The sequence below is a fragment of the Dendropsophus ebraccatus genome, chromosome 5 (assembly GCF_027789765.1).
Source record: "Dendropsophus ebraccatus isolate aDenEbr1 chromosome 5, aDenEbr1.pat, whole genome shotgun sequence".
Taxonomy (NCBI): Eukaryota; Metazoa; Chordata; class Amphibia; order Anura; family Hylidae; genus Dendropsophus; species Dendropsophus ebraccatus.
In genome coordinates this window covers 144,567,145-144,579,804 of record NC_091458.1, presented here as the reverse complement: position 1 = coordinate 144,579,804, position 12,660 = coordinate 144,567,145, and the positions used below count along the sequence as shown (strand labels likewise).

The following is a 12,660-nucleotide window of genomic DNA, read 5'->3' as shown; positions in this document are numbered from 1 at the left end:
AAACGGGGGTGACAGTGTCACTTTAAACTTGTTCTTTTTTCTAATGTTTAAATTTTTTGACTTTCATTTCTTTTATTTCACTTTTTGTACACTGTTATGGGGGCTGCCATTTTGCCCGAACTGTTCTTAACAGCATTTAGTGACATGTTTTACAGCAAGACTCAAGGACATTGATGACAACAGTCAGACTTTCTGCCCTTGAAATGATTGTGAAACATGATTGAGCACGCTCTGTGACCTTTGAGAAGGTCAATAAACAGGGAGTTGCTATTGTCTCCACTATCTACTGGTGTCACATGGACGCTGCAATGCTGTACAGATCACTTTACAGCAGACTCTTCTTATCACCACAGAAATGGGAAGTCTCAGCTCAGTTTTAGCCCAAGTGATGGGAATGAAAACTGCAAAATATCAGGATTATGTTATAATATAGATGGAGAAATGGAAAATTAGAAAAAATGTCACCAAAAATTCTTAAAAACATTTAAACAATAGGTAAATTTCTGATGACACATTCCCTTTAAAGCTGAGAGTACATGGTGACTTTGTTCACACAACAGCAAGTCTCGACAAGTTGCACGACTAAGCGAATGTACTGCTTGGTACATTGCTTTAGGTTACTTACATCAATAGACCACCAGTGTCGCTTTTTTTTTTTTTTGAACCTCCACCTGGTTCCCGCACATGGCGCCACTCTATTCCCAAGCACCAGCCTGGCATGAAGCACTGGAGGCAGGCCCACCGGCCCACAGTGTGACGAAACCCCCTTCCCTCAGTGACGCGGGAATAGATCGGCCCAGTGTGCAGGAACTGGGCGGCGGTTCAAAAAAAATAAAAAATAACTGAGCCACTAACATCCCCGTACCAGCATCGGTCTATTCATGTAAAAAAAAAACAACAAAGTGATGTACCTAGTGGTACATTCACTTTAAATATTGTCTGCAACCTGCCATTGTACATTTTTATTAGTTATGACTTGTTGTTAACAAAGCAGACAAATTGCAGAGAAGTCGCAAGCGATGTGCCTAGTGGGACATTCGCTTTAGGGTCAGGGCTACACAGTGACTTTTTGTAGTGCTATTAGTGATGCACGATGCACCGAAATATCGATACTACTATCGATATTTCGGTCAGAAAAACGGTTCGATACCAGGATTTCCTGGTATCGATACTTCATGTTAATCTGCATAATAGTGCAGATTAACATGAAGTATGGTGCAGAGAACACGGCCGGCAGCTACCTGAGCGCCGGCCGTGTTCTCTGTGTGCCGCCCCCTGCCCCCTGGTGTCCCCTCCTCCGCCCGCGAGCTCTCCGCTCCCGGCGGCGCCAAATTTAAATAGCCGGCACACAGCGATCGCTAGTGCCGGCTATTTGCAGGGGTCCTCAACTGGCGGACCGCGGTCCGAACCCGGACCGCGGAGGCCAGCTGTCCGGACCCCTGGTCAGACCTCCTAACCGCCCCGGATCCGGTCCGTCCCGGGGCGGTTAGGAGGTCCCGCTCCCCACCACACTGCCTCCCGCCCCATAGGCGTACTGTCCTTAGATGTCAGTACGCCTGTGGGGCTGGGGGCGGTGTCGGTCCGGCCCCCAGCTGATACGCGCTCTGTAGGGATGTCCCGGGGATTCCCCAGCAGAGCGCGCACCACAGACCTCAGTGTACGCTGCCGGCCTGTCCTTCCCGGAAGTGCAGGCCGGCGGCGTACGCTGAGGTCACTGATGCGCGCTCTGCTGGGGAATCCCCGGGACATCCCTACAGAGCGCGTATCAGCCGGGGGCCGGACCGACGGGAAGAGACGAAGACAGCCGCAGCGGGGAACGAGGTGCTAGAAGAGTTGTTTTTGTTATTTTTTTTTTCTGTCTGGGGGGCATCTACAAGGGGAGAGCGCACAGGTGGACTATATACTACAGGGGGGACCTCACAGGGGGCTATATACTACTGAGGGGGCTATATACTACTGGGGGGAGCGCACAGAGGGTTATATACTACAGGGGGGACCTCACAGGGGCGCTATATACTACTGGGGGGAGCTCACAGGGGGCTATATACTACAGGGGGACAGCGCATGGGGGGGCTATATACTACAGGGGGAGCTCTCAGGGGGCTATATACTACAGGGGGGAGCTCACAGGGGGGCTATATACTACTTGGGGGGAGCTCACGGGGGCTATATACTACTGGGGGGAGCTCACAGGGGGCTATATACTACAGGGGGAGAGCACAGGGGGGCTATATACTACTGGGGGGAGCTCACAGGGGGCTATATACTACTGGAGGACAGCGCACAGGGGGCTATATACTACAGGGGGGCTATATACTACTGGGGGGAGCTCACAGGGGGCTATATACTACAGGGGGAGAGCGCACAGGGGGGCTATATACTACTGGGGGAGCAACAGGGGGCTATATACTACTGAAGGAGAGCGCACAGGGGGGGGCTATACACTACTGGGGGAGCAACAGGGGGGCTATATACTACCAGGGCAGTCACCCCCTTTGTACCTAATATCAAAGGCCTGGTGAGAGAGAAAAAAATGCCAGTTTTCCCGCTAATAAGCAGCAATTCTGTATATAAATAGTTGAACGTTTGTGACAAAGTAACAAAACACGTTTCCTACTGATGTTCAGCTCGGACCTTCACCTGACAATAGACCCCGGTAAGTGGACCTTCACTAAAAGTTGTTGAGTACCCCTGCCCTAAAGGGTAGATGCCGCTGTCATAACCGACAGCGGCATTTAACCCCTGCAGAGCCGCTCCATATGCAGCACGAGTCTGCTGCATATGGATCGGCCCCTCACTGCTAATGACTGCGGCCCGCAATCCCGCGGGCGGCAGTCATTCAACCATTCCAAATACGGGACCCGCCGGTGCTGCGGCAGCGGTCCCTTACACCAGCCAGTTCCCCAACCTCAGGGTCCACAATCCTGTCGCCGCCCCTCCATTCCCGCGAGGCCCACCGATACAGTGGCACAACAACTCCCAGAATACCTTCTTGTGGGGAGTTGTTGTTCACAAGGAGGCATGCTGGGAGTTGTTGTGCCAGGAGGCTGCTAATGCATTACAACTCCCAGCAGCATACCTCCTTATGCACTACATCCCCCAGCATACCTCTTTGTGCACGAGGAGGCATGCTGGGAGTTGTAGTGCACAAGAATGTATGCTGCACAGAGTTGTGTCAGGAGCTGCACAACTGCAATTCCCAGCATACCTCCTTGTGCACTACAACTCCCAGCATACCTTCTTGTGGGGAGTTGCAAAGCACAAGGAATTATGCTGGAAGTTGTTGTTCACCAGGAGTTATGCTGGGAGGTGTAGTGCACAAGGAGGTATGCGGGGAGTTGCAGTTGCGCGGCAGCAGCCTTTCAAAACATCCCAGCATACCTTCTTATGCACTACAACTCCTAGCATACCTCCCTGTGCACTACAACTCCCCACAAGAAGGTATTCTGGGAGTTGTTGTGCACAGGGAGGTATGCTTGAGGTTAGAGGGGAATAAAAAATGTAAAAAAAAGTGTTTTAAAATAAAACAAAAAATAAAGGTTCTAATAATCCCCCCTTTTCCCTTTTTTTCAAAAAAAAAAGTAAAAAAAAAAAAAAAAAAAAAAAAAAAGAACATACATGTATCCATTAAATGTGAATTGTCCGAACTATAAAATGTAACAAAGTGATCAAGAAGTCACATAAATAAAAATGTTGTGCATGGGGGGAACATATCTGTAGTCAGGGAAAAGGGAAATTATATTTGTATTTTTACGTGTTTTTTTCTCAAACTTTTTATTTAGTATCGAATTGGTATTGAGTATCGAAATCCGAAAGCTGGTATCGGTATCGAACTCAAAATTTTGGTATCGTGACATCCCTAAGTGCTATAAGACTGATTTCAAACTATCAAGCTGGACGGCAGCTGTCACTCAATAGGTAAAATCCATCTTAGCTCTACAAAACATCACAGTGTCACCCTGACCCAACACCACAAATGCACATTACTTATAAGGGTCTGGATTGCTCAGCTCAGAGTGATGAATGAAATGTAGTAACCCAATTACCTGCCACTAAAATGGTATAAAAATTACTGAGCAGAATAGATAACACAGAAAGAACAGAGTTATACCAAGAGCCATTAAAACCTGCAGTGAAATGAGGATCTTCATATTTACAAACAGCACATGCACGGCACCCAGAACTTGCCTCTTTCAGCTTGGTTTTTAGTTGCGACTTGGTTGTTAACAAAGTAGACAAAAATTGCAGAGGAGTCGCAAGCAAGAGTTGACCATTATCACCGTCCTCAATGTGCATGCGACCAAAAGCCACCAAGGACTTTTTTTTTAATGACTGTCAGGTTGCATCCATGTTATATTGCAGTTGCAATGCAATACCATTTGCTAACACTACATGCAACCAAAATTTCAGTATAGCCCTAGCCTCTCACATTACACAATATTTGGCCATGTACGGCAACAAAGAAGCACCGCTCAGCGAGATTAGTGCTTGTTTGCAGTGCCAATACAGCACACGGCTGTTCGTCCACACAATTGTTTGTGCGGCCATTTAAGTATATTGCTATTGGCTGCACGTGCCCTGTTTACAGTGATGTGTAACCAATAAAGAAAGTTTATGGATGCACCAAAGTTCAAATCACCTGACGAGCAGCTGTTTGCACAGGCCGATTATCAGCCCATGTTAAAGGACATTAGGAATAGACATGCATGTCCTTCGCAAGTAACTGGGTAATTACCTGACGATTACATTTTTAGCTGACAAGGTTGAACTTGACTACTCACCTTCCCAAAAGATCCCTGTCCCAGAACTTTAAGCAAGACAAAGTGCGATTGATCAGCCTTCTCAGAGCCTTCCTTGACATGGTGTGTAATGGGGATTTCCTTCACTACCACCTCATCCTGTAGAGAAGGACAGAGAGAAAAAACACAGCCAAGAATGAATAAGGTAATATGTAGTTAAATGTTCGTTTTCTTTGTTATTTAGATTTAATTTTTAACGCTATTAAAAAAAAAAAAAAAAAAAACATACAAAGCTTATTTAGTCTACAATGTCTATATTAACGCAAAAACAAAAAGGTTTCACACAAAACAGACCAAATAATACATTTTAGCAGCTCACACCCCTTCTCAACACACAGGAAGTGGTAAAGGCATCAGGCAGATCATCATCTGAATACATCTTCTTATGACCTTAAAAATATTCTAACAGACAAACTATTCCAAAAAAGCCAATCCAAGATATCAATAAGAAGCCTTATCCAGCACCTACTGACCAAACTGCCCAGCTGTCCTGTATTGGGAAGTGGAGATCGAGACTTGTCCCTGTGTTTTTTCTGTATCCAATGAGAAATTGCCTTAAATCCTGGAATCCGAACCTCCTTCTCCATGGGGCTCAATGCCCGCATAGAGAGGAAGGCTAGCGAATACTAAAAGGATGAGATACTGGACTACTCCAAAGCCAACTGATGATATCTGCCGCTTCCTCTGTTGCTATCTGCTGAAACTGAAAGCACTGTGACATACAGCTATTAAACTTCCTCTACTTTAACCTCAATACAAAAATACACTGTAAACCAATGGGGAGGACATGCTGAACCCAACACCCTCCTCTAATACTGAAGTGAAGCAGCAACACCTCCTAACACAATCTTAATCTTTAAGTAACATAAAAAGTGACATGTGATAGTAAACCAGAAGTTAAAGAAATACCTAAAATTCTGTAATTTTGTTCCTTTTCCTTACATTGTGGCTTTTTTTTTCTTTCTGTGAAGTGGAACCATATTGGCTGTAACTATGACACTGACCACTCAGAACCTGACAACTTAATAAACAGTGGGTAACGGTCATTGTGTCACCATGTTTGGTCAATGACAAAGTGATGGTTCGCCATTAGTTGCTGAGAAGTGGCTGTAACTTCCTTTTGTCGCTTTTGCAAAATCCACACCAAAATAGATATATGATAGTATCTCAATATAGTAATAATAAACTTGGGCTACTTCTCTCATTTCAGATTTCCATTTTGGGTGGAAGCAATCAGTTATTTAGCTAGGACGTTTTTTACTAGAATCATTGGGAAACAGTAGGTGAGAATCTCTTTTAAGGGGCCTATTCCACGGAGCGATAATCGCATGAATCGGCCCGATTCGGCCGATTATCACTCCGTCAAATAGAGACAACAATCAGCCGATGATCGAGTCATTGGCTGATCATTTATTTAGGTTCAAACCTAAAATCATTGGGCATCAGGCTATTCCACGCAGCGATGCTCGGCAGGCGACCAACGACTTAACAAACACCATAAATTAACTAAGCATGTTGCAGGTCTTCTCCTGCGCCCCTTCTTCCTCCGGGTCCCGCGCGCAGCAGCAGCTTCAGTGCGGTCTGTCTTAGCTGACAGACCGCTCAGCCAATCACTAGCCAGGACCGCCGCATCAGTCCGCACCAAAGCTGCTGCTGCGCGCGGGACCAGGAGGAAGAGGGAGCGCAGGAGAAGACCTGGAACATGTTTAGGTAATATATGGTGTTAAAACAAGGGCTGTAAGTACATCAGTAACAATGTCCCTGCAGCCCTCGCTGAACGATTGTCGGGCCGTGGAATAGGCCCAGTAAACGAGCGCCGATCAAGCAGATCGCTGCTCGTTTACACTAATGATTGGGCCCCCATCGGCCCGTGGAATAGGACCATAGGCGGATTATAATGAGGGCAATCTGGGCAACCGCCTGGGGCCCGAGCTCCAGGGGGGCCCAGCCAGATTGCCCCCATTATAATGCCACCAATGTTGTTAATGCTGGCCAGGATCAGCAGCTCCAGGGCAGAACAGTAGCAATAATAGACAGCTAGGACAGCCATCACCGGACTAAAGAAGCATGTGACTGACATAACCAGGCTTCAACCAATGAAATGCAGGCTGATCATGTGATAAATCAGCAGCCTGTGGCCTCCTGGGTTCAAGCTGTCCCAGAGGAGAAGAATGGCAGCTCCAACATCACATCCACGGGGGAGGGGAGGGGGGGGGGCTGCCACCAGGACCAGGTCAGTGAAAGAATCTAGGCCTTCATCCCCCTCCCCCATGTGCACTATTTATTTATTTATTTTTGGTAGGAGCAGTCTTCACTCACTCACTGTCTGTGAAGACGGCAGCCTCAGTGCCTCCCGGCCCCCTGTAGTGTGAGCTGCAGCTCAGCTCATTACACTGCAGAGGATGGAGGGAAGCTCGCAGGGAGATCATAATTTCACCCTTACATGCTGACAGCTTGGCCCAGCAAGATAGGAGTTAATTGACCCCTTCATTGCTGGGCTGTCTGCATCTGAAGCTCCCAGGCAGAGACTTCTATCTACTCTGCAGCTGTCACCTGAGGTCACATTCCACAGCAGAGGAAAGCGCACAATAAGGGAGATAAGAATAGGGTACTATTACACGAAACGATAATCGGCCCGATTCGGCCGATCGCTCCATGAAATAAATACAACGATCAGCCGATGACAACGATCATCGGCTGATCGTTGATATAGGTTTAGACCTATTTTCAGCGGGCGCAGACCACGCACCGCTACGTGTAATAGCAGTGCGCGGCAGGAGACTGACGATATACATTACCCATCCACGTTCCAGGGCTGCTCCTGCGGTCTTCTCCCTGGGTCCTGCGCACTCTAGCTTCAGAGTGGCCTGTCAGCTGACAGGCCACCCAGCCAATCACAGGCCGTGGCCAGGGCCGGCGTCAGCACCCGGCTAACTAGGGCAAATGCCGGGGCCCACAGCTCCTCTAGGGGCCCACTCCCGTTTGTTACTACATTTTTTTGTTAGTAAAAAAGAAAAAAAAGTGTAGTAACAAAGGGGACTGGGCCCCTAGAGGCCGCATGTGACAGTTAGGGGCCACGCCGATACATACTGGGGCCCCCGGGCACCTGTCTTCCTTCACAAATCTTCCCTACAGCCGAGTAGGAAAGGACCTTTGAGTGTGTAGGACCTTTGATGATGTCACGGGTCATGTGATCGGACACCTGACCTGATAGAGGGCAGCACGGTAGGCTCTGCAAACTAAGTGTTCTGTATGTGCTGGTTTCTAGTTGTTTTGTGTATAGAGGTCCTGCTGTAATATAGATATATATATATATATATATATATATATATATATATATATATATATCTATTACAGCAGGCTATATATATGTTACAGCAGGACCTCTATACACAAAACAACTAGATATCTGTATCTATCTATGTATATATCTATCCCCTATCTATCTATCTCCTATCTATCTATCTATCTATCTTCTATCTCTCTCTGTCTCTATCATATAAACATGGTGAGACCCCTAGTTCTCCTATATACAGGTCCTGCAGTGATGTTCAGTGTGTATGTATATATATATATATATATATATATATATATATATATATATATATATACATACACACTGTATATCACTGCAGGACCTGTATATAGAAGAACTAGGGGTCTCACCATGTATATTATATATATATATATATATATATATATATATATATATATATATATATATATATATATATATATATAATCATGCTGGTGCTGCTAGTTCTCCTGTATACAGCTCCTGCTCTGTGTGTGTGCGCTTGTATATATACACATACACACACACACACACACACACACAGCAGGAGCTGCATGCAGGAGAGATCCGGGAGATACAGGAGGAGAAAGATATGCAGCAGCCGCATGTTTCTTTTGCTGCAAATCTATCCTCACCTGTCTCTCCATGATTTGCTCCTCAAAGGGGCCCGCCGAGGCTCTGTCGCCCAAGGGCCCACAAAAAGCTGGAGCCGGCCCTGGCCGTGGCGGTCCCGGCCTGTGATTGGCTGAGCGGCCTGTCAGCTGACAGGCCACGCTGAAGTTAGAGCGTCTGGGACTCGAGAAGAAGACCGCAGCAGCAGCCCTGGAACGTGGATACGTAATGTATATAGTTAAGCAAGGGCTTCAAGGACATCGCTAACGATGTCCCGGCAGCGCTTGTTTAACGATTATCGGGCCGTGTAATAGGTCCAGTAAACGAGCGACGATCTAGCAGATCGCTGCTCGTTTACAGGTATTATCGGGCCCCCATCGGCCCATGTAATACCACCCTGAGATGCAAACAGTCCAGCAATGAAAGGGTCAATTAACTCCTTGCTTGCTGGGCCAGGCTGCTGGTATGTAAGGTAGCTAGTGACACCTCTTTCCTCTACAGCTGCAGATAACTAGTTACAGGAATATATGTAACTGGGTCAGGTATCTGTAGCTGTACCAAGACTACCACTCTCATCATGCTCTGTAAGTTAAAGCATGATGGGAGTGATAGTCTTGCTACAGATGCAGATAACTTGGTTGTAACAGTAGAGATAGATAGATAGATAGATAGATAGATCCAGTATCTGCAGTGAAGACATGACTGGACTTGTAGTTTTGCTGAAGCTATAGATACATTAGTTTGAGAAAGAGTAGGGAGAAAGTTCTTGAAATACATGACATAATTTTTTCCCCAGCAGTATCTGCATCTAACTAGTCCTGCTACCTGCCTGTGCCCCTGATGAGCTTTTCTATGTTCATTAGTTAAAATCAATCTATAGATTGGTCCTTCTTCTAGGCTTGCTTCTAGCTGGCTTGTGGTGCACTATGGGAAGTGAGTGGGGGCATAGTTATCAGACAAGGTTAGTTGGGGCGGGGGCAGGGCTAGAGGGGGCCCACAATTCCTGAACCGCCCGGGGCCCATACTACTCTTAATCCGCCCCTGAATAGGACCCTAAGAAATTGTTAAAATCCGAAGTATACAACACACATAATGTACATAAAGGAGTACAAATGTGCCGTTTGTAAGTAAAACCGCTTACATCCCTGTAGTGTTCCTCTGCCCCATGGATCTGGTTACTTTCTGGTTTCCTCTATGAATGGTGACAATCCCCATTACATTCAAAATAGCAAACTGCCACACTCAGAAACAACAAACTTCTTCAAAATGACTTTTTACATGGCAATTTTCCAAAGCAAACAATTCCACATAGATGCAAAAGCCACATAAAAATATTTATCACCCAGAGTGTTCGATTGAGCGACTCTGTACCCACAATCTGACCCCCCCCCCCCCCCCCCAAACCGCTTGCACAGTCAGATAGCTGCTTTTAATCCAAGATCTGTCCTGGGGTATGTTCGGCAGGTGATTCAGTTATTGTCCTAAAAACTACTTTCAATCCTGCAGCGCTGTGTCTAACGGCCGGGGCTTACATTTGTATATGCATTAGACTGGCACCACTTCTCCGTCCTTCCTCCCCACCCTCCTCATGATTAGAAATGCTCCAGGCAGATTGCTTGCTATTTCCCACCTGTGTGCATAATGAACATGGGCTGGATCATTAATACACCTGTGCAAAGCTCAAACAGCAGTAAATGTTCCATCATTCCTAATGATGAGGAGCGTGGGGAGGAAGGAGGTGGTGCCAGCCTAATGCATATACAAATGTAAGCCCCGTCCGTTAGACACAGCGCTGGAGGATTAAAAGTTGTTTTTAGGACAATAACTGCATCACCTGCCGAACGGACCCCAGGACAGGTCTTGGATTAAAAGCAGCTATCCGAAGGTACAAGCGGTTTGGGGGGGGGACAGATTGTGGGTACAGAGTCTCTTTAAGCTTGTGGATCAACTCTGCTCCTCCTGAAGTTTGCGATTCCTCCATCTGCACGATCGACGTCCGGCAAGGTGTGCAATCATACAGCTGAATGGATGTTTCAGGAGCGATGCTCCCTTTCTCATCCAATCACTAGTGATTACTTCCTCACCCATCCAATCACTAATGATTGATTGGAGCTGCGTCACAGAGGGGAGATCGCCACACTGGGACCCGGCGGGTTTGCCTCCAGTGCTTCATGCTGGCCCACCCAGGAACCGGGCAGAAGTTCAAAAAAAGGACCTCGGCACCAGCATCCCCGCACCGGCGTCGGTCTGTTCATGTAAAAGAAAAGAAAAAAAAACAAGCGATCTACCCAGTGGGAAATTCGCTTTAAGGGTGACTTCACACCTACCGGATCTGCAGCAGATCTCACTTCTGCGGATTCGCAGCGAGATCAGCTGCGGATCCAGTATCAATTCACCCCTATGATAGCACATACCCGCAGCGGGATTGACATCCCGCTGTGAATATGTGCTTTAACCCCCCGCTGTCCGCAGCCCCACAGCATCTCCCATCCCCGGCCGCATCAGCCCATCCCGGCCGCATCCAGCAGCCCGCATCCCCCATCCCCAGCCGCATCCCCCCATCCCCGGCCGCATCCTGCAGCCGAGAGCATACAGTACCTGCTCGGCGGCGCGGCTGCAGTGAGGCTGCCGGCTCCGGTCCCGCTTAGATCAGCTGAGTGGGACCAGAGCCGGGAGCCTCACTGCAGCCGCGCCGTCGAGCAGGTACTGTATGCTCTCGGCGGTGGGCTGCAGGATCCGGCCGGGGATGGGGGGATGCGCCGGGGATGGGCTGATGCGGCGGCGGGGCTGCGGACAGCGGGGGGTTAAAGCACATATTCACAGCAGGATGTCAATCCCGCTGCGAGTATGTGCTATCATAGGGGTGAATGGTACCGGATCTGCAGCGGTTCTCGCTACGAATCCACAGAAGTGAGACCCGCTGCGGATCCGGTAGGTGTGAAGGTAAATGGTCTTGAGGACGGCAGCTGTCACTCAGTAAGTAAAGTAGATCTACAAAAACATCACAGTGTAGCCCTGCCCAAACACCACAAAAAAATGCATACTGGTGTGGATTGCTCAGCTCAGAGTGATGAATGAAATGTAGTAACCCAATTACCTGCCACTATAATGGTATAAGAATTACAGAGCAGAATAGAAAAGACAGAAAGAACAGTTATACCAAGAGCACCATAAGTTGCAGTGAAATGAGGATCTTCATACGTACAAGCAGCACATGCATGGCACACAGAACTTGCCTCCTTCATCTTGGTTTTTGGTCGGAATATTTGCCTCAACATATTCGGGGGACGAGTTGCCGTCATGGCTATCCTCCTGCGATGTCACTATGCTGTGCACTGTACAAGGCAGTTTGGAAAGGTATGAGATTTGGATGGGTGTTTATATGGGGTATACGAAGGATTTCCTTCAGCTAAAGAAAAAAAATGATGAAAAAAAGGGAAATATTGCAATTTCCTCAGCAAAAGCAGAAACCACAAGAGTCTGTACAGCTGGGCGTGAGAGCAGGAGGTTGCGATAGACATGAAAGTTACAATAAAGCAGAGAGAGGGAACACAAACTGTGTGCAAGGGGGAATGAGAAAGGTGCAAAGAAAAGAAAGCAGAATAGGGCTGATGGGAAATCTCATCCTCTGCCAAAGGCCGACACATCTATTGTCTGGCCTGTGGGCTAATTCCGACTTAGTGCTAGAAGTTGTGAATGTTACACTCGGACAGCCATGTACATTCCTACCTGGAGTCTGCTAGCTGTCATATAGACAGAAGAGCAAAGCATGGCCAAATCCTAGAGAAAATGGATGACGCAAAGACCATCTAAATACTACACCATGATAAAGACGTTTAAGTTCTAGATGTATTGAGGTTCTAGGTGTGTAGAAGTTGAGGGTCTCGTGTACACCTAGCTGACCGATTATAGATCCTGGTGCTAAAAGGGAAAGCCCTTAGAACGGAAGGGGGG

General features: G+C 47.4%; 1 protein-coding gene across 4 annotated transcripts in view; it reads right to left on the bottom strand.

The window, feature by feature from the left end:
- The window catches only part of RPS6KA1 (ribosomal protein S6 kinase A1), a 103,418-nt gene that overhangs the window by 27,222 nt on the left and 63,536 nt on the right, over positions 1–12,660 (bottom strand). For 2 of the 4 annotated variants that reach the window (XM_069971528.1, XM_069971529.1), the window contains one exon: positions 4,782–4,898. In XM_069971528.1, coding sequence (XP_069827629.1) covers positions 4,782–4,898 — 117 coding nt within the window. Of the gene's footprint in view, positions 1–4,781; positions 4,899–5,272; positions 5,443–11,942; positions 12,135–12,660 lie in introns of those variants that run through there. The other 2 variants (XM_069971530.1, XM_069971527.1) reach the window with 2 other exon arrangements.